This window comes from Phyllosticta citriasiana (genome assembly GCF_038021145.1).
Source record: "Phyllosticta citriasiana strain CBS 120426 chromosome Unknown IWZ02scaffold_9, whole genome shotgun sequence".
Taxonomy (NCBI): Eukaryota; Fungi; Ascomycota; class Dothideomycetes; order Botryosphaeriales; family Phyllostictaceae; genus Phyllosticta; species Phyllosticta citriasiana.
The window spans coordinates 5,745-31,603 of NW_027117286.1; the positions used below are offsets into that span (position 1 = coordinate 5,745).

Here is a 25,859-nt window from a genome sequence, read left to right on the forward strand (position 1 = left end):
TAGACTACGGTATAAGGCTAGATAGTAGTTAGCTTATAGATAAAGGTAATCCTATTATTATCTAATAAAGGTATATAAAAGGTAGTATAGCCTAGGGTAGATTAAGGAGTATTCTTAGAATTATATATAATTAAGCGCTTCTTAGCGGATCTACTTCGGCTATACCCTCTACTTATAAGTTATTTTACTACTACGTAATATAGAGAAAGTTAAGCCTCTCTCTCTACTCTAGCCTCTAGCTATTATCTATAATTTTATTTAGAGAAGGATTTATTATTTTAAAACTAAGGAAGCTATACTAGACTAGGCTATAGAAAAAAAAGTACTTCTACTCTAAAGCCTACTCTCTTAGTTAAGAAAGGATTAGCTACCTATAATAGATCTCTATAGTAGTAGTAGAATAGCTAGCCTAGAGATCTATAGTAGTAGAATTACCTTCTCTCTAGTTACTTTCTTTCTTATTCTTAAGGAAGCGTCCGTTATATTATATAATAAATTTCTAACTAATTATAATCTAGAGCTACTATAGCTCCCTAATACTTATTCTAGCTAAGATACTAACTATAACTATAGCCTAAGAAATTACCTACTAAGCGTAATTAGGGTTCTCTTAGATATTAGAGAGACTTCTACCTCTATAATAGTCTATTAGCTAGAGGTATAGAAGGGCTAGCTCTCTATATTAGGAGATTAAGACGTAGATATATAAGTTAACTCCTTTCTTATAGTAATAATTAGTCGTAGTAAGCTAGTCTTATAATAGTAGGATTAAAGTACTAATCTAAGTAAGTATATATAGAGAATTAGTACTTTAAGCCTAACGCTTTAACTATAGGATCTATCTAAGAATATAAATAGTTAGAAACTATAATAATACCCCCCCCCCTTTATACTATTAAATATAATACTAATCTACTATATAAAAAGAGAATAGTAAGGAAAGAGTAGGAGCTAAGATAGCTACTAGAATTACTATAGTAGCTTACTTATTAGTAAAGCTATAAGAGATAAGGCGGGCCTAGAACTCCTTATTACTAGAGTACTTATAGAGAATATAGCCTAGGTTAGAGAGGTTCCTAATATAGATAAAGATTAGATAGTAGAACTACTTAATAGGGAGGATAAGACTCTAGCTAGACTTATACTTATTAGATAGCTAGCTAAATAGTAGGATGTTAGTACTAGTAGAGTAGGTAAGAAACTAGGTCTTATAGTTAGGTAGACTACTAGAGTAGTTAAGGATAAGGCTACCTATAGCCTTAATTATATTACTAAGAGAGAGGAATAGAAAGAGGTAGGTATTAGGGTAGTAAATAATAAACGCGTTATACTCTAGCTTATTACTATAGATCTATTATAAGTAGATATAGTAGTTAGTAACGCGGCTAGGTAATAGGTAGCCCTACTAGACTATAAAGCGCTTATTAATACTAAGATAAGGGAATAGGGGTAGAGTATAGATTAAATAGTACTAGCCTTAGAGTAGCTTAGTAATACTAATAGTAATAAGTATATATAGCTTAGTAGGTAAGATCTAGTACGCGTTATAACTAGGTATAGGTAGGGCGTTATAAGGGGTAAGACTAATAATAACCTTATCTATAATAATCTAATACTAGATAGAGCTAGGAGGGAATAGGCCTAAGTAGTTCTCCTCTTTATTCTTAGTATTACTAAAGTTAGGAAAAGGGAGGATCGTACTACTAGTAGTAGTAATAATATTATAGATAGAGTTATTAAGGTCGTCCTAACTAGAGCCTAATATAATATAAAAGTAGTAACTATAGAGCTTAATACTAAGAAGGTCTTTAATATTACTAAAGATAGAAGAAATATAGAGAGTAGTACTAAAGTAAGGGTTACTAGGGTAAGTATTAGGGTAGGTAGTAGAGTTAGCCTTATTAGGAGGGGGGGCTAGGTCTATAGAAATAATAGAAGAAGCTATAGGGTCTATAGTATTAACTAGAGGAGGGGGATTCTTAAGCTTAGTAACGCGGTTACGTAAGTTATATAAGTAGTTATTATTAGCGTCTATAGTATAGTAGGATAATAAGGTTATTAGGTAGTATAGTTATAAAGATTATAGAGTTAGTAGAATAGTAAGTAGAGTATAAGTAGGGTTTAGTAGTTCTAGACCTTATAAAGAGGATCGTTATAGGTAGGCTTATATAGTTAGTATATATTACTAGTAGCCCCCTATTAGTTAGAGTCCTAATCTAGCTAGTTTACTTACTTAAGCCTAGTACTATAGTATCTAGGTATAGGTAGTACTACTAGTAGCTTATTTAGATAGTACTATTACTTATTAGACGTTCTACTACTAGGGTCTACTATTATTTACTTATTATTTAGTAGTACTCCCTTACTTCTAACCTAAACTTATTAACTAGCTTTAAACTTATTAACGGCTACTATATCCTTAAATATAGATACTAGTTTCTATATTAGTCTTATATATCTAGTCTACTTTACTAAGAACTCTTAATAGTTTTAATACTAATACTTATCTAGTATATATTCTACCTCCTACTTATTTTTATTATTAATAACGACTATAGGTAGCTAATAATCTATATATACCTAGCTTAGTAGAGCGTTATTAGATACTAGTCGTAGTAGGTCTATATTAAAGATATTATAAATAGTACCTAGGATATCTAACTAGTAGGCCTTATTTAAAATAACTTATATTATAGTATACTTTACTAACTAGTAATCTAGCTTCTAAATAGGGCGGTCTATAGAGATATTATAAAGGTTTAGCTAAACTTTATTACCTACTTTATACGTAGGTAAGGCGTTATAATAGTAGTTTACCTACTACTCCTAGGCTACTATTACGTAGTAGTAAAATAACTTATAAGTAGGGGGTATAGCTAAAGTAGATCCGCTAAGAAGCGCTTAATTATACATAATTCTAAGAATACTCCTTAATCTACCCTAGGCTATACTACCTTTTATATACCTTTATTAGACGATAATAGAATTATCTTTATCTATAAGCTAACTACTATTTAACCTTATACTATAGTCTACTACTCTATATATATATCTAAAGTAGTATACGTAGTTAAAGGATTTATCTAAAGTAGTAACTATTTTAGATAACCCTTATTTTAGATAACCCTTATTTTAGACGAGTTAGTTATTATAGCTTATATCTAGACGGCTAGAGGATTTACTACTTAGGTAGACTAAGTTAGTTTATCTATTAGTTTAGCTAAGTTAGTTTATTAGAAGGTATATTAGGCTAGTATCTATTATCTAGAATTTAGGCTATAATATTACCCCCCCCTTAGAAGTAGATATAATAATAGTAGTTAGAGTAGCTTTATATAAAAGAGTATAAGGGAAATTATAAACTAAAATTAAACTAAAAGAGGCATTATATATAGAGAACTAGAATTATATTAAAAAAATATTCTAATAAGTAAATAGTATCGTCCTTATCTAATCTATAAAGTAGTAGCTACTTTAGATAATAAGGAGGAAAATAGTAATTTCTAGGTTAAGAAGCGTAGGATTATCTACTATAATATAGCTAGATATTATCTAGTATACTAGGTCTAGATAAGGAGGATAAGGTATAACTACTTTATATAGTAGTAAAGTTTCCTTTATATATATTCTTAGATAACTAGGACGTTATTTATATTAGTTCTAATATAGTTCTTTTTCTATATAAAAGCGTCTTTCTAGGCTTTAAGTTATATAGATAGGCCTAGAGCCTTTAAGTTTCTTTAATAATAGTCCTAAATAAGGAAAGAAATTCCTATAAAGTTCTATACTAGGTACTATATATCGTCCTAGTCGTATACTTTCTATTATACTTAGTACTTAAGCTTACCTTAGATAATTTAACTACTATATATAAAGTCTACTTTATACTCTTCCTTATTTATATATATAGTAGGAGGTTCTAGCTCTAGTTACTAGCCTAGAATAGGGTTATAGGCTTTATAAAGGTAATCTATATAGAATAGGTTATTAACTCTAATATAGTATAGAAGGTCTAGGATATATAAGTAGTCTTTTATACCTATAATCTAATAAAGACTACTATTTAGTTAGTCTAACTTTATACTAGGTTAATTAGTTATCTAACCTATTTTATAGACGTATACCTTATTACTAATACTAAAATCTAGCTTACGCCTAGACTAATTTACTTAATAGACTATATACTCTTAAGTTTTACTTAGGTATTTCTTAGCCTATTCTATAGTATTATACGCCTAGTACGTAAAGGCTTAGGCTAACTTATAACTAATCTTCTTACTTAGCTTAGCTAACTTTATATAGCGCTCCTAATTAAATTCTAGCTAGGGGAGGTATCTAAGTACTATTTTATATAGGAATACTTCTATTAATTCGTATAGTAAGATAGCTTACGTAAAGTCTAATACTAGAAGGTATACTACCTAATTATCTTAAAAATAACTAATAAATAGACGTAGTCTTAAATTAATTAGTTAGTTTATAATTTCTATACTACTATTTATTTATAAGTAGTATACTAAGGTAAGTTTTACTTATATACTAGTTAGCCTATATAACTCGTCCTAGAAAGCTAAGATAAATTATAGCCCTTAGTTAGAAATAATTATCTCTAGAGCTCTATATATATACTAAATTTACTTATAGAATAGTTTACCTACTTTCTAAGCTATAATACTCTTATAGTAGGGTAAACTAAATACTTATTTACTTAGGCGGTTAATAATAATAAGTATAGCGTCGTACCCTATATAGTCCTTTAGTATTTCCTTAAAATCTATTCTAATATACTACTATACTTAGTCTAGTATTAGTAGTAGTTTTAGTAGTCTAGGGGTCTTATCCCTAAAGTTTATTAAACGTTAGTATATTATATATCTTTAGATAAATTCTTTAATAGTCTAGCCTATACTAGGCTAGTAGTAGAATTACGTTAATATCTTCTTTATCTTTATTTATCTAGGATGTATAAGAATAGAGGAAGAGTAGATAGACTTAATTAGTTTTATCTAAAGGTTACCTTATATAGGTACTAATAGTTAGCTAAAATAAGTAAGTAGGCCGTTCTTTAACTCCTAGTTATTATAATTTATCTTTACCTTATTTCTCTAGTCCTATAGTACTAGGTCTATCTAGTTAGCCTAGAGTATTTAGTTAATTAGGTCTAGTTTATGCCCTTAGTTAAAGCTTATAGTATTAACGTCTATATCTAAAATATTATTAGGAGGAATTAGATATATTATATAAGATACCTTAGTCTTTACCTTCTAGGTTTATAATTCCTTATACTTATAAGTAAGAATATCTACTATAATATTTTCCTTTCCTAGCTAGTAGGCGAATTATATAGTAAACTTAGTAATTTTCTCTAACTAATAAGCTTATCTAGCTATAAGGGCCTTTTTTATTAAGAAATACTATAGTACTAAATAGTCTATAAGGGCTAGGAAGGGATTTTATAGGCCTAGTAATATACTCCTCTACTCTTATAGTTCTTAGATAATAGCTAAAAGCTCTTTATTATGAATCTTATACTATATCTTAGGTTTAGATATTACCTTAGAGTAGAAAGTAACTAGTTACTACTCTTTTATAGGTTATCTCTATAAGAGAACTCTAGCTACTACTCTATTACTTATATTAGTCTTAATCTAGGTTTTATATAAGGGATTATAGTATATAAGTACTAGGTTACTAGCTATTATTTTACGTAGCTAAAAGAAAGATTCTTTTTTAACTTCGCCTAGGGGATGCTACTTCTACTTAGAACTAAGTTTCTTAAGTAGATAAGTAGCTTATCTATATTCTAGTATAAAGTTATAGTAAAAGTTATAAAACTCTAGGAAAGATTAAAGTTTCTTTAAAGTAGTAGGTATCTCCTATATATATATAGTCTAGGCCTTATCTAGGTCTATAGTAATTCCTTTAGTAGAAATAATATATCCTAGAAACTTCGTATAAGTAATAAAGAACTTAGATTTTTTAATATCCGCTTAAAGGTCTACGTTATATAGAATTATAAGTACTATCTAGACGTATTTCTTATATTCTTCTAGGTTCTCTAAAATAATTAATAAATTACTAATAAACGTAATAATAAAGTTATCTAAATAGGGAAGTAGGATTAAGTTAATAAATTACTTAAAGGTAGCTAGTCTATTACTTAATCTAAAAGGTAAAACTTAATACTTATATATTCTATATTATATATAAAAAGTAGTAAACTCTTTAGACGCTTTATCTATTTAGATTTAATAAAATACTTATTAGATATTAAGCTTTATAAATACCTTACCCTTTCCTATACGCTATAGTAATTTAGAGATAAGGGAAGAGAATACGCGTCCTTTTTTATTAGCTTATTAAGCCTATAGTAGTCTATATAAAATCTCTACCCTCCTCCTAGCTTCTTTACTATAAGTACTAGAGATCTATATAGAGAATAGCTAGATATAATAAATCCCTTCTATAAATTTTTATAGATATATTCCTTTATAGCCTAGAGTTACTTATACGTTATACTATATAATAGACTTAGGAGTAAATAAAAATCCTAGCCTAGGTTAAATCTAATCTAGTAGTCTATACCTAGATAGTATAGTAGTAGGGTATCTAAATCTTATTTTAAAAATATATTAGTAAAGTCCTTATATACTAGGGGAAGTTTCTCTTAGATAAGTATTTTAGTATCCTTATCTTTATCTAATACTTCTTCTTAAGCTCTTTTAATATTATTAATAGTAAGAATATATATATTAACCTAATATTCTCTAGTAGTATCTATAAGTAATTTATAATTAACTTCTTATCTAAAAGTATAAATTAAAGTATAGAGCTTATCTCCTCTTCCTAGATCTACTTAGTCTATTAGACGAAAGATTTTCTTTTTTATAAAGGCATATAGAACTATAAGTAATTTCTAAAAGGAAGGAGTAGTTTTCTTATTATACTAAATAAGTATATTCGTCTAGTAGTCTAAAAGAACTTCGTTCTATTTAAAGAACTATCGTCTAAGAATAAGAGAATAGCTACCTATATTATAGATAAAAGCCTATATATAGATAATTCTCTTATTAATTTCTAGGTTTAGGTAGTATATAAAATAAATATTCGCCCTAGTCTTATTATTAAATCCTAAAGCTTATAGGATTCTACTAGTAATCTTCTATCTTTAGATACCTCTCTATTAGAGAAAGGTAACTACTTAAGGGTAGATAAGGCACGTTATACTTACGCCTAAATTAGCTAGTATAGTTACGTTTATTACTACTCTATTTATATATACCTTAACGCGTATAGTAAACCTAGGTCCTCTAATAATTTCCTATAGGTCTAAGCTAGGTTAGCTAGTAATATATACTATACTAAGCTATATACTAGATATAAGATTATTATCTAACTTACTACTATTATATAGCGGGTCTTTAAGCCTAATTAAGTTAACCTCTTTAACCTTAACTTTACTTAGATAGTCCTTTACTAAATGCCTATACTAACTATACTTATAGTAGTAGATATAGGAGAGGTCTAAACTCCCCTCTAAGGTTTTATTACGGCTTATTATCTAGTCCTTAGGTATAGATATTATCTAGTCTACTATTATTATAGTAGATAATTACTTTTACTATTCTATATTACGTCTCTTTACTTATAGTTCCTTTTATAGGTCTAGGTTTTATTAATGCGTTTTTATTATATAAGTAACTAATAGACTCTTATTAACGTAGTTATAGAAAGTAATTTTTAGGTCTTCTTTATATATAATCATCTATATCTAGAAAGAGGGATTAAGAGATATATAGAAATCCTCTTTCTACTAGGCCTAGGAAATATCTATATCTAATATAAGGTAAGAAAAGTAGGTCTAGTATACCTTAAAATCGTTACTAATTTTAAAGAAGAGCTTTTAGAGTACGTCCTAAGCTTCCTTTCTCTTATATAGATTCTTAAAAATAGAATCTAATAGTTTATAGACGTTATTATTATATATTACTTCCCTATTCTTTTCCTAAGAATTAAGAAAAGAATATAAATAGTCTATAGTATTACTACTTATATGACTAAAGATATACTATATAATAGTAGTCTCTTTTTCTATCGCGGTTTATTCTTTAAAGTAGTTACTATTACGGGAAATCTTAGCCTTTATCTATATTAACTAGAAGTAGTACTTAGGGTCCTTTCTATCTATTAGGAGAGGTAGGTCTAGAAAGTAGGCTAATTACTTAGTTTTTCTAATACTACTTAAGGTAACTATATAAGTAGTATTAGTTATTAGTTCTTACCTCCTAGATTAATTATTAGGGGGTAGAGAGACCGTATTAGGGGGAAGTAGAAAAGGAGTATTCTTATATAGGCTAAGGGTCTTTACTAATACCTCTATATATTATTATATATACTAGTAGTTCTTAATTAAGATATCCTTAGTTATATTTCTTACCTAAATAAGGCGCTCTTTCTCTACTTAAGTAAGCTAGGGGGTATAATCCTATACCTATTATATACTAGTATTAAGCGTAGTATTAGAATCCCCTAAGTACTCTATAAGTACTTAACTAAGGGTAATAGTAATATTATCTAAGTAGAGCTATTCCTAGATAAGAGTATTAAAATACTCTACGTCTATTTTAGATAAGGTTAGCGTAGTTCCCTTAGCTTTAGATAGGTTTATACTAGTATAAAAGTCTAGTCTTAAAAATAGATTAGGTAATAGTAGAGCCTCTACTCTAGGTTTAGTAGCCTAAAAGGCTATATTATTATATACTTAGATACGACCTTCTACTTAAGAAAAAACGGTTCTTAGTAGGATATAGTTAGAAAGAACTCCTTACTTAACCTAAATTCTTTATACGCTATCTTATAACCTTACGCGGTTAATAATCTACTATATATATAGAAGTCCCTCCTAATTTAGGGATACTACTATTACCCTAAAAAATAAGAACTTAGAATAGGAAAAGTAGGCTAGAGATAGTTATAGATATAGTAAGTATTACTCTACTATTACTTAATAGTAGGTTAGATATTAGAAGACCTTTCTAGGTCGTATAATTTCTCTAATAAAGAAAAGAATTCTTAGAATTATATTACGTAGTAGTAAAATAACTTATAAGTAGGGGGTATAGCTAAAGTAGATCCGCTAAGAAGCGCTTAATTATACGTAATTCTAAGAATACTCCTTAATCTACCCTAGGCTATACTACCTTTTATATACCTTTATTAGATAATAATAGAATTATCTTTATCTATAAGCTAACTACTATTTAACCTCGTACTATAGTCTACTACTCTATATATATATCTAAAGTAGTATATATAGTTAAAGGATTTATCTAAAGTAGTAACTATTTTAGACGACCCTTATTTTAGATAACCCTTATTTTAGATAAGTTAGTTATTACGGCTTATACCTAGGCGGCTAGAGGATTTACTACTTAGGTAGGCTAAGTTTATTCGTCTATTAGTTTAGCTAAGTTAGTTTATTAGAAGGTATATTAGGCTAGTATCTATTATCTAGGATTTAGGCTATAATAGCTACCTAGGACGTAGTTATTATATTTTCTACCTAAGTAGTAGCCTCTTAGATCTTTATTATAATAGCGTTACCTTATACTACTAGTATTTATAGGTTAGTAACGCGCTAGGAGCCTTCTAAGAGTCTTATTTATAAGGGGTTAGCCTAGTAGCTATATAATAAGAAGAATAGGCTTACGCCTATAGTAGCTAATATTCTATTATTTAATATAAACTTAACTACTAGTAAGTAGTTAGCCTAGTCGTTCTATACTTAGTTAACTAACGTAGCTAATATCTACTTAACCTCTATATTTACTCTCTTAGTCTAACTATCTATCTCTAGGTAGTAACCTATTAAGAGATACTACTAAATCTTTAATAGTTTATAGACGCGTTCCTATAAAAGACTTATAAACTATAGATCCTAGTCTAATATAATAGCTTTAGGTAACCTATAGTACTAGTAGTACGTTTATAGGAATAATAACGCTATAGTCTTAGCTATTAGATTACGATAGGGTTCTAGGATTATACCTTTTAATAGCCTATCTATAATAACTAGTATATAGGTATTCCCCTTACTAGCTATAAGGGGGCCTATAAAATCTATAGATACCTCTTACTACTATTAATCTAGAACTAGGAGTAGTTAGAATAGTTCTTACTTATAGTCTCTCTAGAATTTAGTTACTCTATAGACGTTATAATTACGCCTAAATCGCTTTTCTACGCGTTATAGTTTAGCTAAAATAACTTAAGATAGTAGAGCTAGGATACTATCTTATTATTACTAGAGTAGATTACCTCTAGAGAGTTATATATTATCTAGAGAATACTAGTTTATAGAGGTTTAGAATCTAGTACCTATAAGTAACTATACTAATAAAGGTTACCCTTATTATCTACTATTAGGTTAGATATTAATATCTTACTAAGAGAGAGTTCTACTAGTACTATTCTACTCCTACTAAGTACTACTATCTTAGGGCCTAGTAAGTTTTATCCTCTCCTACTAACTCTCTCTATATATTAGTTATCTACTTAGCCCTAGTCTTATTTTTACTTAATATAATAGGGTATACCTATATAGCGTCCTTCTCTACTACTTCTTCCTTCTAACTAGCCTTTATTATTATAAGGCTAGTAGGTAATAGCTTAAGTATTTAGGTAAAGTAGTACTTTAAGTAGCTATTATCTACGTTAGTAGGTAGGTCTTACTCTCTTTATAATAGTATATCTAGTTAGGTATTATCTTTTTCTAGGATATATACTATTATAAGGTTATACTAACTAAGCTTCTCTACCTAGTAGACTTAATACTTATTTAGTTACTTACTAGTTATAAAGTACTCTAAGTTTTTATAGTCTATCTAGATAGTAAAGTTACTAACGCTCCTTAATAGGTAATTCTACTTATCTAGCGCCTTAATAATTACTAGGAGCTCCTTATTATAGATCTTATAGTTTACTTTATATATATTACTCTTTCTTAAGTAGAAGGTAGTTAGTTAGAGAACTCCCTAATTATTTTATTAGTAAAGAACTCCTCTAGTAGTATAACCTAATAAGTCTATTACTAATACTATCTCTCTTTCTAGGTTAAACTATATTAGTATAGGCGTCTTAATAAACGCTAGCTTTAGCCTCTTAAACGCGGTCTTAGTCTTATTATCCTATCTAAACTCCTTATTCTTCTATATAAGCCTAATAAGAGGTTCTATAATCTCTAAGAAACTACTAATAAAGTAATAATAAAAGTTAGTAAAGCCTAAGAAGCCTTATATAGCCTTAATAGTAGTTAGTCTAGCCTAGTTCTTTACTATCTTAACCTTTAATAGGTCTATATATACTCCCTATCTAGCCTTAATAATATAGCTAAGATATTTTATTAATTAAACCTTAAACTTATACTTTCTAATATTAACGTAGAGGCCTACTATAAGTAGGTAGTCTATTACTATCTTAACCTAGTAATAATGCTCCTTCTATAATCTCTCTATAAAGATTAGAACGTTATTAATATATACTAAAGTATAATTATCTAGGAACTCCCTTAGAACCTAGTTAATATACTATTAAAAGGTACTAGGAGTATAAGTAAGGCTAAATAGCGTTACTAACTACTTAAATAATCTAAATTAGGTATAGAAGGCTATTAGCTACTTATCTTCTTTAGTAATATAAACGTAGTAGAATATAGAGACTATATCTAGCTTAGTAAACTAGTATACTCGTCTAATCTAGGCTAATATTTCTATAATTAGTAGAAGAGAATAATAGTTCTTTCTTATTAGAGTATTAAGAGCCTAGTAATCGTAATAAAACCTTAATTCTCTACTAGGTTTCTTTATAAATAGTACTAGAGCTATAGCTAGAGAGCTATATACGTATATAAATCCCTTCTCTAGAAGCTTATATAACGTCTTATATAAGATAAGTAGCTCTTTATAGCTTATTCTATATAGTAGTCCCTAGAGGGAGTCTAGGTCCTTTCTATTAGGTAGCTTATTTAGCTTAATCTTATAGTTAATTCCTAGTTAGTTAGAAGAGAGTAAATCTATAAGAGCCTTATTAAATAATAGTAGGTACTTATTACTAATCTACTTAGGTAGATAGTAATAGATCTTATTACTACTAATAACTAGCTTTATTACTAAAGCCTTATTAATATTAGTAAGACTTACTATAAATATATATCCTTTCTACTATTTAGCTACTAATTAGGTAAGTAGTTAGTATACTAGAATAGAGATAGTCTAAGTAAAATAGACTCTATTCTTAACCTCTAATCTTCCCTCCTCCTATACTATTAGGCTAGTATCTTTAAATATAAGGCTTCTAGCTAATAGGTCTAGTAGGACCCTCTCTTAGTAGAGCTATAGTACTCCTATTAGTAGCTTAATACTATTAGAGAGTTAGGGTACTATATAGGTAAGAATTATTCTTAAGTACCCTCCTAAATTAAGTATAAACTCTATTACTATCTTTACTAACTACCCTAAGCTCTTTAGGCTAAGTATTAGTATAGGTATAATCTTATAGACTAGAAGGTTTATATATATTATAAACTAGGAGGTTACTATTATATATAGTTTACTCCCTAAATTAATAAGAGTTCTAGTATAGGATACTTAATTAACTAGCGCTAATACTAGTAGAGATTTACTTCTTATATACTTCTTAGCCTTATACTAATAGACTATAATCCTATTATTTAACCTCCTCTAGTTTATAACTTTACTCTAGACTATAACTATAGCTAGAGCTTCTTATTTCCTAATTTAGGCTCTATAATATCTTTAATCTTATCCTCTAGTAATAGCTAGACTACTATAGCCTAGGAAGGATAAGTAGGCTTATATAGGTACTTACTAATAAAGTAAGTATTACTACTATAACGTAGATAGAGCTTAGATATACGTTATTAGCTTACCTCTAAGTCTAATACCTACTTAGTACGCTAGATAGCTAAGTAGGCTAGGTTAGTAGACTTCTATTCTATAGCCTTAGGGGTAGTACTTATTTAGTTTAATTATCCTTATAGTATTATTATAGTACTACTAGAGGCCTAACCTAATAACCTACTCTTATAGAATTAGCTATTAGCCTAGTAACTACTATTATATATACTACTATTATTATTTCTAAGTCTTTTAATAGAATTTCTAACTTAGGTAAGGAGAGCTATATACTAGTCCTAAGACTCTCCTCCTAATACTAACCCTACTATCTAGACTAATAGTTTATAGCTTAGTATATTCTCTAGAAGACTAACCTTAGCTAAGTCTAGCTACTTATCGCTCTCTACTAACTATAAGACCTAGTTAAACTTAGTAAAAAACTCCTAGAACGGTACTTTCTACTAGTATAATATATATATCTAGTACTATATATTTACTACTTAGTAAGAATCGCTATAGATTAGCTCTAAGTATATAAGTAGTTATTTAAAGGTTATACTAGGATTTAAACTAGGGCGTTATTTAGTAGGTAGCTTTACTACTAAGTTTAGCCTAGATAGTAAATAACTAGGTCTTTAGCGCGTAGTTAGTATAGTCTAGGCTTATCTTATTATAAACTATATCTATCTACGTATCTAGTCCGTCTCTATTACCCTTATAAATAGGTATCTCTAGTAAGATCTTAGTTAGTTTACCTACTTAGCGCTTACGCTCCTTCTTATTAGCCTAATAGGCTATCTACTACTATAGTAACTAGATAATATTAGGGTTTAGTAGACTAGTAGTTAGTTAGTAGTATAGCTACTAATTCTACTATTATACGTAGAGTACTTCCTACTACTATTAGTACGCCTATTCTATAAGGTAGGCCTACTTATCTAGGAGTATTCTCTACTACTACTATAAGGCTACCTATTAGATAGCCTAATTATCTTACTACTACTACTCTATTATTTATTAATAACTAATTAAATATTAGGAGATTAAGATATAGGTATATAAGTTAACTTCTTTCTTATAGTAATAATTAGTTATAGTAAGCTAGTCTTATAATACTAGGATTAAAGTACTAATCTAAGTAAGTATATATAGAGAATTAGTACTTTAAGCCTAATACTTTAACTATAGAATCTATCTAAGGATATAAAGAGTTAGAAACTATAATATTTAGGGCCTAGTAGTAAAGGAGAGGGAGAATTACCCTAGCTATAGTCCTCTTCCTATAGGGTATTCTACTCTTTTTCTTTTATAGATCCTTAACCTTTCTTAGTAGTAGGACCTATCTTTTCTTTTCTAGGGCTATTAGCCCTAGGTTTCCCTCCTTACTTAGTAGGTAAGAGGCTATATAATATAGTAGACTAAGTTTATATAGTTTTTAATAGATTCTTAAAAGAAGAATTAGAACTTATAGAAGAGCCTTATTATTTATTATTAAATTAGTAGGATCCTAGGGTATAGGGGGGATAGATATACCTTAGGTAGTCTAAGGCTTACTAGAGCCTATATATAATACTTAGTAATTAGGGAATATTATAAGTTATATAGAGATAGGATCCTAGAATAAGGAGTAAGGAGTTAGAAGGTAGAATAGGGGTAGAGATAGGAATATATAGAGGTAGAAAGAATATAAGAGAGAGAAAAAGGAAGAAAGAAGTAGGAATATATAGTATAGTTAGAATAGAGGGTAAGAGGAGAGGATAAGAAAGAAGGAAGAGTAGTAGAAAGAGAAGAGAGATAAAGAGGGAAAAGAAGAAGGAGAGAAAGAAGAAGAGAGAAAGAGCTTATAGGAAGATATATTAGACTATTATATAGGTTTACTTTAGTTATCTATTATTTATTAGAAGATATTAAAAAAAAGAAAAAAAGAAAAGATAGATAAGATAGGAGAGTAGGCCTAACTATATAGGTAAATCCTAGTACTAAGGTATAGGGCTTATTAATAAGAAGATATAGAGTAATTATATAACTAAACCTACTATTTTATCTTATTACGCTACTTCTTAACTAAAGTATACTACGTATAATTTTCTTAATTAAGTAGTATCTACTAGTATCTTATCTCTAGTTTTTCTTTTTTTTCCTTTAAGATAAGGGTTTAAAAGGCTCCTTAATCTACTATAAAATAACTATCTAAGTAATAGATTTTATAGATCTTAGTTTAGTCTTAAAGATTAAAAATAATTTTACCTTAGGCTAGGTTTAAACTTATAATCTTTAACTAAAAAAGATATTCTAGATAGTATAGCTATAATACTATAGACTCTAACCTAAGATAGGGCCTAGTAGACTCTAACTAGGACCTAAAGAGGGCTATATATATTAGTAAAGATATATAAAAGCCCTTAAGAGATAGAACCTTATAAACTAAGGTTTTATCTAATATCTATACTAAATATATTATTATTATTTATACTTAATTTAACTTCCTATAGTACTAAATCTTATAATAGCTAAGCTAAAGGCCTAGAACTAGAGTATAGTAAGTACTTACCTACTATTAGTAAGTATAAATACTAGGGTATTAAGGCTAAAGCCTAATAACCCTATCTTTCTAAAGAGACCCTTAATATAGTATCTTATAACTAGTTAAGTATTCTACTATACTATAGTAACGAGTTTATAAAATAAGCTTATAAAATTAGAATATAAAGTAACCTTAATAGATCTTAGTTTAGTAATTCTATTAGAAGGCTAAGTTATAAACTACTACTTAAACTAGCTAAGCTATATAAGCTAGCTAAGATAATAGATAATATAGACTACTAAGACTATATAGCTAGTCTAGTAGCTAAATAGGTATTAGAGGCCTAAGAATAAGTCTAGACTATTCTAGACTCTTCTAGACCTCTTCTATTACTAAGAACTTATTTCTATAGGTTCTTTTAGATTCTAGCCCTTATTCTAGATTATCTTATTACTAAGGCCTAGAATCTTCTAGTCTAGATTAATTAGAAATCGTCTTCTATTAATAGAAGAACCTATTACTAATTACCTAGAGATAGAACTCTCTAGAATCTATAGATTCTTCTATATAAATATTCTTAGATAGCCTACTAGTTAGTCCTTTAAGAAAGTTCTCTTATAGTAAAGAATCTACTATATTTATTACGAATCGTTAAGCGGCTAATATATAGGCTTTTACCTAAAGGCTATCTACTTAGTTAGATATATATAAAATTAAAAGAACTTAATTAAAGTTAAGTAGAGAAGAGATAAAGTTAAGTAAAGTCTTATTAATTATTATAAATATAGAAGATACTATATACTCTTCTATCTTCTATATATATTTATATAAGAAGTAAAATAAGAACTAAACTCTCTCTTTACTACGTAAATTACTACTTTAGTTATATTATTAAAATAGATAAGAAATTAATCTTCTTATTACTATATAAAGTTTTATTAGCTATTAAGTAGGCTATATATCCTTAGTAGTATTTATTATCTATTAGTACTACTAGCTTATACGGCTTAGCTAGTTTATATAGCTTAGTTATAATTATCTTTAGCTTATTAAGTAATCGCGTAAGGGCGTAGTTATAATATACTTATATTACTAGTATCTAATAGCTATTACGTTACGTCTAATAGCTATATCTAATAGCTATTATAATATTCCCCCCCTAATAGGAAGCCTAAGTTAGCTTATTAAGTACTTACGCGGATAACTAACTAGCGTTATTTTAGTAAGGGCGTAAAGTATAGGACTACTAGGTATATCTTATTATTAGGGTTATAGTTTAACTAACCTTCTTTACTACTACCCTTTCTATAATAACTAATCTTCCTTATATTAACTTTTCCTATAATAATAATCCCTTATTATTATATCTTCCCTTTCTTACTTAAGTAATAATAGTAAGTTATTACGTTTATAGTAAGTTCTTAGTTTAAAACGCTTAACTAATTATTACGCGATAGTATCTAATTAATTTCGTTACTTAAAGCGCCTTAAAGGTAATATAACGCCTTAAGAGAATACTAAGGCTACTTAGAATTATCGTATAATACGTTACACGTAATTAGCTAATCGTTAGTATATCTAGAGTTTTTTAAAAAGGTAAAGTAAAGCTAACTAGTCTAGGTATAGTATCTAGCTCCTAAGAGCTAGCGTATATTACTATTCTACCTATAGATTCTTACGTAAATATTACGTATACTAATATATCTACTATACCTACTTTATCCTTATATATACGTTCTAGTAGCCGTTATACTAATATACTATTAAGTATACCTTTATATAAGGGTAATAATAGTAGTATTATTTATCTAGCTACTTTACCTATAGAGTTACTAGCGTAACCTTTAGATTAGGATTTAGAGGTAGATACTTCTAATAAGATTATAGTCTTTATCCTATATAAGGCCTTTAAAAAACTCGCTAAGGTATATATTACTACTTACTTATCTTTACGTAATAGCTAACTTATTATAGAAATCCCTTAGTAGTAACGAAACTAGCTAATATATAATATATATATTAGGCCTTAGTAACTTAGCTTATTATACTATTATCCTAGTTTCTAAGGACTATTTTAACATTATATCTATAGAATCTTATAGCTCTTTACGCGATACTTACTTAATTTAATACGTAGGTATTAATTAAGCTACTAGTTATACTAAGTACTAGGATAATCTCTCTACTTATATCTTCTATAGTTACTATAAGTTACTAGGTTTCTTATAGGGTCGTTATATAAACTATATCTAGGGTACTAGTAACCTTAACTATACTATAAGTAACCTTACTAGTACTCATCCTCCTAATTAATATAAAAGATATAAGGATAAGATATAGCCTAGAGAGTACCTTACTCTTTACTATATAATAGATAACTAGGTTAATAACTTTCTCTAGGGCTCTATTAAAGGTATAATAAGGCCTAAACTTAAGAAGTTAGCTCTAATTCCTACTAAAGAGGAGGAAGAGGAGTAGGGGTATAAAAGATAAGGAATAAAATTAATATAGGGAATAGGATAGATAAGGATAAATTAGTTTATATAGATAAGGGTTATTTACTATAGCGTTAGAGGATTCTCTTTACTAGAGTATAGGTAGGTTAGTTATCTAATTACGTTTCTTCCTATAATTCTTATTAGAGGAAGACTCTTTTCTACTTTTCTAGGTTCTTTAGTAGTCTAGGGGTAGAAGGATTAGTAGTATAGAAGTCCTCTACTTTTTAGAGGACTCTAATAAAAGAACTTACTATATACTACTTATTACCTTAATTATATCCTACCTATTAAACCTAATACTTTAAAGTTCTATAAGTAACCTTACTTATATAGATAAAGTTAACTTTCTATTCTTACTAGTTATTAATAATCTTAGGTTTTAGTTCTATATATCTCTATTATAGTAATAGGTCTATAGCTACTTTATATAGGTAATTAGTATAGAAAAGGTTTATTACCTTTATACTTTCTAGAAGATCTAGTTTATATAAATAATCTTTTATTCTAGTAACCTAGAATAGTCCTATATTAGGAGCGTCTAATTTTAGATTTAGCCGGTCTATTATCTAGCTAGTCTTCTTAATATAAATAAAGTCTCTAATATTAAAGTTAGGTATATAACGGTATTTATTAGCTTATTAGTAGTTCTTTTCTTATAATTATTAAATTAATTTATAGGTATACTTATAGGCCTCTTATCTTCTTTTTTAGAGAGACTAAGCTATAGACTATACTCTACCTTCTAGTAAAGTAATTATTATTATATAAGTAGTCTAGTTATAATATATATATAGTAAGAAGCTAAGATCTATTTTAGCTAGTATAAGACCTATAGCCTTATATAGAAGGGTAGCCTAAGCTAGGTCTATTAATAGTAGAAGGTTAGACTAGTTATTTTAATAGTAATTAATAAAGGGTTATAGTTAGCATATAAGAACCTAATTAACTATCTTAGTAATTCCGTTTATCTAAGAGTAATAGGCTAAATTAAAGTATTATTTAATACTAGTTAACTTATATAGCTCCTACGTAAAGGCTAAAATGAACTAAGGACCTTAATCTAATAGTATACTTTTAGGATTTCCGAAAATTTAGTAGACGTAATTATAAAAAAGTTAAGATACTCCTTTAGTATTAATTTTCTTTATATAAGGTAAACTAAAGGTTCTTTAGAATAACTAGTCTATAATAATAAGGATATAATTAAATCCCTTTTAGTCTTATAGTATCTCTTTAAAATCTATAGCTAGGTATTACTAGGGACGGTTAGGAATTAGTAGAGGATATAGAAGGCTAGGTATCTTATTAGTAAATTTATAGTTCTAGTAGTAAATATAGTAGTTTCGGCTATATCTCTTAATTATATAAGTCTAGCTAGGCTAGTAATAGTATTACTATACTAGCTTTTATATTTTATTAATTCTAGGATAGGTAGTAATATAAGTAGTATATATTACTTTAATTATTCTTACGTAAAGGTTATCCTAGTTAGAAATAACTAATACGCTATAGTAAAGAAGTAATCTATCCTATAACTTCTAATATAATTCGTTTTCTAGTTAAAGATAGGCTATTTCCCTCTATAGTTTAAGATCTAGGTTTTCTCTATTTATATAGAGGAGCTTATTAAGGAAAATTATTAGTAGAGAAACTTCTAGCTCTATTATTATAAGTAGGACTACCTAGGAAGTAGGAATAAGATACTACTCTTATACGGCCTTTAATTTCTCTTTTTAAGTCTTAAGTTACTCTTACTTTCTTATAAGAATATCTATAATAATGTTTTTCTTTCCTAGTTAGTAGGTAAACTAGACTTAGTACTTAGCGAGTTACTTAGCCTATCTTACTTATTATACGGATAATTAGCGCTTAGAAGTAAAGTATTCTAATACTTAATAGTCCGTAATTATAAGAAAAGGTTTATAAAGGCCTATAAGTATAGATCTCTATTCCTCTAGTCCTTATATAATAGCTAGGAGTTCTTTATTAGGTATTCTATAGTAGAGTTTAGTATCTAATATTACCTTAGAATAAAAGGATACTAGTTTCTATTTATAATCTTTTTAATATTATAATAGGACTCCTATAACTACTCTATTACTTATATCTATTTCTATATAAGTATCTAAAGTTAGATTATAGTTTATAAGTAGTAATTTACTATATATTAGTTTCTTAAGGTTCCTAAAAGATTCTTCCTTAACTAGTCTAAGTTATTACTACTTTACTTTTAAATATAGTTTCTCTAGTAGCTAGCTAATTCGTCTATAGTTAGGAAGAAATCTCTAATAAAAGTTATAGAATCCTAAGAAAGACTAAAGAGATTAAAGAGTCGTAGGTAATTACTAGGTATAAATAGGTTTAATTTTTTATAGGTCTATTAATATACCCTTAGTAGAGATAATATATCCTAGAAATTTCGTACTAGTAGTTAAGAACTTACTCTTTTTTATATTAGCTTATAGTCCTACTCTACGTAATTATTATAGAACTTTAATAATATATTAAGTATAATTATTCGGGTTTTTAGAAATAATAAGAATATTATCTATAAAAGTAATAACGAAATCATCTAAATAGTTAAATAGAACTTAGTTAATAAAACGTTAAAAAGTAGTAGGCCTATTACTTAGCCTAAAAGGTAAAACGCGGTATTTAAATAGTCTATATCTTATATAGAAGATAGTATATTCTTTAGACTACTTTTAAAGGCGGATTTAATAGAAAGCTTATTAAATATCTAGTTTTATATAGACCTTTCCCTTACCTACTCTCTATAAGAGTTCTAAGATAAGAGGTAAAGGATATAAGTCCTTCTTTATCTAATTATTTAACTATTAGTAGTTAATATAAATTTACTAACTACCTCTAGGTTTTTTTACTACTAATACTAGAGAGGCGTAGGGTATATAGCTCTTAGTAATAAATCCTTTCTTTAAGTTCTCTTAGATATATTTCTTTACTACGGCTAGCTATTCTAGAGATATTCTATAGAGGGGACTTATTAGTAAGTATAGAGAATCCTTATATATAAGAGAAATTTAATAATTAACTCCTATATAATAGGGTAGTAGCTAATTAGATTCTTATTTTAAAAAGATATTACGGTAGTTTTTATACTTAGAGGGTAAATAATCGTTAAGGTATTTATTAAAAGCTTTATCTTTATTAGCTTCGTTAATATTATTAAGTATAATAGAATAGAGGTTTACTACTTCCGTTAGTATTTTTATAGATAGGTTAATTTCTATAAGAAAGGTAAAAAAGGTTTCTTAATTATTAACTTTAATATTATTAGAGATATATATTAAAGAAACTAATTAGTTTATCTATAGATCTTTACTTTATACGGATAATTTTAGAACTTTTAAAAGATTTAAAAAAGAAATTCAGTCTAGAGAATCTAACTAAATAAGTTATTAGTTACGGTAATCTAGAAGAATATAATAATATATAAGGAACTAGCGGCCTAGAATAATATTATAGCGCCTAATATCTAGTATAAAGGCGTATATTATAACTAGCTAATATTAGAAATAGAATTATAATTAATAAATAAAATTAAGTTACTTATTTATGCGTTAGTTAAACCTAGAGACTTTAAGGTTTCTACTAGTAATCTTTCTTTTCTTAATCCCTAATTCCCTAAGTTATAGAAGAAGTTAAGGATAAATAAAGCTAGATCTATTTATACTAGTATTAACTAGGGTATAAATAGGTATAGCGCGACTACTAGCTATAATTATAGTTTATATAGTAAATAGGTATCCTCTAATAAGGTTATAAACGTTTACCTATAAATTAGTAATTTATAGAGCTCTAAGCTTATATCTTAGGGAGGAGACTTCCCCTAAGACTTATTATTTTCTAATAAAGAAGAGTATAGTTCTAATATTACGCGCTCTTCTCCTTCTTCTTCTATTATAGTATTAACTATCTTTACTTTAGTTTCTAGGCACTATTAGATAAGGTATCTAAACTTTCTATATTAATAGTAGGGTCTAATATCGCCTTAGAGTTCCCCTTTTCCTTTATATATTAGATTTTCCGTTATTATATAAGGAGTAGGTCTCTATAATAATCTTAAAAAAGGCTACTCTCTTAAACTTCTACCTATTAAAAGAGTAGATTTACCTACTTATTTCTATTATTATTTCTTTATATAGTCTTTCTAGGACGATAAAGATATATTTCTACTATTTTAATACTTAATTATACTTTATATAATAGGGTATACCTTTTAAAGGTATTCTTTAAATAAGATAGAGTCGTCTTATTTAATTCCTACTAAATAAGTTTATAGTAGGGGATCTAATAAAGAGTAAAAATCCTCTTTCTATTATTTATATAGAAGATTAGCCTCTAAAGCTAGGTATATAAACTCTAACTAGAACTTCTAAAGATCTATAGAAATTTTATAATAAAGGTCCTTTAGCTTCTTCTTTATATCCTTTTACTAATATAGATTCTTAAATACTTACTTAAGCTAGTAATATAAGTTAGTATTAAGAACTAGATCGTCTATCTTTACGTAAGCACGTAAAAATAGTACTAGATGCTATACTACCTTACCCTATATCCTTAAGAGGATATAACTTATAATAGCTTTCTTAGTATCTATAGTAGTACCTCTTTTAAAGTAGTCTTTATTACTATAGATTTTATTATTTATAAGTAGCTACTAATACTTATATATAGGGTTTTAGCCGTTTATTAATTTAGGTAGGTTAGGTACTCTTAGTATATATTTCTTCTTCTTCTAGGATCTATTCTCTTCTAAATACTATAAACTTATTAACTTAATAGTATCTTTACGTAATATTATTTAATAACTTATAATTCTTTCTACTAAGTTAAGGATAACTTATTTAAGAGTCTTAATTTATATCTTTACGTAAATAGTAATATCCTATATTTATCCCTTTATAAGGGGGGTAATCTTAGATTAATAGTTATTAGCTTCTTCTAGTAGAATATACCTAAAAGCTTCTTTAACCTAAAATTATATTACGTAAAAAAGACCTTTCTCTTATACTTATATATTAAGCTTAACTAGTAATAGGGAGTAAAAAGATTATAATAAGAAGGGGAATACCTATCCTCTTCCTTCCTTAGATTTATAAGGTAATTTAGTACCTTTATATAAGGGTATTTATTATTAACTACTAGACTCCTCTTAAGTACTAGTTATATAGGCTTAATTCTTAGCTATACTATCTATATATAGAATAGTCTTCTACTTTCTTATAAGTAGGTATAGGAAGGATGCCTCCTTAATATTTATACGCTATACTATAGCCTTATAAAGACTTCTATAGTTAATATATACTTAATACTCTTTAGTCTTTAGATAATACTAATACGCCTTACTAAGATAACTTAAATTACCTTCTTAAATAATAGGTAGTTATATATAAGGCTTAAGCTATATATATAGTATACCTAGTTTAGGTATTCTAATACCTCCCTTAGGTAATAAAAAAGTAGGATAGGGATAATACCTAGAATAATCTTCTATATCTATTATAAATTATTAAGTAGCTAATATATAGGCTTTTACCTAAAGGCTATCTACTTAGTTAGATATATATAAAATTAAAAGAACTTAATTAAAGTTAAGTAGAGAAGAGATAAAGTTAAGTAAAGTCTTATTAATTATTATAAATATAGAAGATACTATATACTCTTCTATCTTCTATATATATTTATATAAGAAGTAAAATAAGAACTAAACTCTCTCTTTACTACGTAAATTACTACTTTAGTTATATTATTAAAATAGATAAGAAATTAATCTTCTTATTACTATATAAAGTTTTATTAGCTATTAAGTAGGCTATATATCCTTAGTAGTATTTATTATCTATTAGTACTACTAGCTTATATAGCTTAGCTAGTTTATATAGCTTAGTTATAATTATCTTTAGCTTATTAAGTAATCGCGTAAGGGCGTAGTTATAATATACTTATATTACTAGTATCTAATAGCTATTATATTACGTCTAATAGCTATATCTAATAGCTATTATAATAATATTCTCTACTATAAACTATATACTATATAGTATATAATAAAGATATTACCTATCTTTATAGAATACTACTAATAGATAATCTAGAATAAGAACTAGAATCTAAAAGAACCTATAGAAATAAGTTCTTAGTAATAGAAGAGGTCTAGAAGAGTCTAGAGTAGTCTAGACTTATTCTTAGACTTCTAATATTATACTCTCTTAAAAGAGGTTAGAGAATTATAGTTTATATAGCTACTAGACTATTAGAGTCTTAGACTCTTATCTCTTATAGTCTTTAACTCTAGAGAGATATTAAACTAAATAAATAAATAAATAAGTATATAGATAGAGAATTAGTACTAAAGTCTAATACTTAGACTATAGAATCTATCTAAGAATATAAATAGTTAGAAACTATAATAGTAATAGTCTATAGAAAATATTTATTTAGAGATTATCTATAGAGTCTTTTAGCTAGTAAGCTTCTAGTACTAAGTTTTTTAGGTATTACTTAGTAAGAATTAGATTTACTATAAATTTTAGCTATATATAGTAGGTATTAATATCTTTCTTAATACTATAGAGATAAGCTATATCTAAATATAGATAATAGTTTTAAGTAGTTAGTAGAATTCTATAGTATCTTTAGAGGAAAAAGACTTTTAGAACTCTATACTAAAAATACTCTTTATTTTACTATATAGAGATTCTATACTTTTCTACTATATCTTAACTCTATAACGTTAAACTTATAGTTTATTATACTATTATAGATAAATACTAAGATTCTAAATCCTTAGCTATTATTAACTAGCCTCTTAACTTTTTTAAGTAAAACGGGCGCCTCTCTTCCTAGCTTTTTCTTGCCGTCCCTGCCTAGTTTATATGCCTTTGCCATGGCTCTCTTCATGCGCTCGCGGTCGGTAATTCTCTGCTGGTGTTGTTTCTCTGCTTCTTCCCTCGCCTTTTGACGCGCCTCGGCCTCTTCCTTTCTCTTTTGTGCAACGCCGGCCTCTTTTGTAAAGGGCGTGGTCTTGGGCTTTCTCTTGCGACGCTCGTGCGCAGGCTGACCTCCTTGAGGCTCTGATTGTTTAGCATCCACCAGTGCTTGGCGATTAGGGTTTGGGTCGAGCGAGGTTTCGGGCGCAGAAGCCTCCTGGTGTGCTGGGTCGGTGTCGTCGACGACTTGTGGTTTCTGTGGCTGATTCGCAAGCTCGCGCTCTTTGATCTTTGCGTATTCCTTCTTGATCTTGGCCTTGTGGATCAAGTCTTTTTTGATCTGCTGGACTGGAGAGGTGTTAGTCGCGGTCAAAGAGAAAAGAGAGAAAGCGAGAACAAACCCTTGCGTTTGTGGGTGCCGTCGGGCAAGTTGGCTGGTCCAACCTGGAAGCCCTTTGAGCGGCGCTCAGCGCCATACTTGGACTTTTTGGCTGGGCCGGTGGAATCTATGTCTTCGCGGGGGCGTTTCTCGGGCATGGTGGATGGGTGTGTTGTGTTTGGTGGAGAAGAGCAGCGATGGAAAATGTCGAGACGAACCTCAACGGTCACCGCTCCGCAACGACCCGGCGGCGCAGTCGCAACAGCAGCAGCAAGATAGGCGCCGAAGGGCCTCCGATGGCGCAACTCCAACTGCTCGAGTAGGCCATGTACAGCAGGGGTGCAGAGATTGTGTATCAGAAAAGTAGAGCTCATGCAATTGCGGAGCCGTTGTTGCTTCTGGCGGCGCATCGTGTGACCTCCGGCTTGATCCCCGCAGCGGTGCATCCGCTGTTCGTCATCGCTGAGCCCACTGGTTGACCTCTCCAGTCTCTTCTCCTCCCCCAAACGAACCGTCATCCACCACTTCTCGTTCAACACCATCCGCCACATTTCTACCAAAGCTCTCAACACGACCGCCGTCATGATCCTC

The 25,859-nt window shown here is 28.5% G+C and overlaps 1 protein-coding gene across 1 annotated transcript; it reads right to left on the minus strand.

Annotated features, from left to right (window-relative positions):
- Positions 1-24,746: 24,746 nt before the first annotated feature.
- On the minus strand, positions 24,747-25,426 carry IWZ02DRAFT_491787 (uncharacterized protein; the record flags this gene model as incomplete). The annotated part of the gene is made up of 2 exons (XM_066769778.1): positions 24,747-25,237; positions 25,291-25,426. 2 exons carry the CDS (start codon positions 25,424-25,426, stop codon positions 24,747-24,749), a joined length of 627 nt encoding a protein of 208 aa, XP_066620985.1.
- Positions 25,427-25,859: the final 433 nt, after the last annotated feature.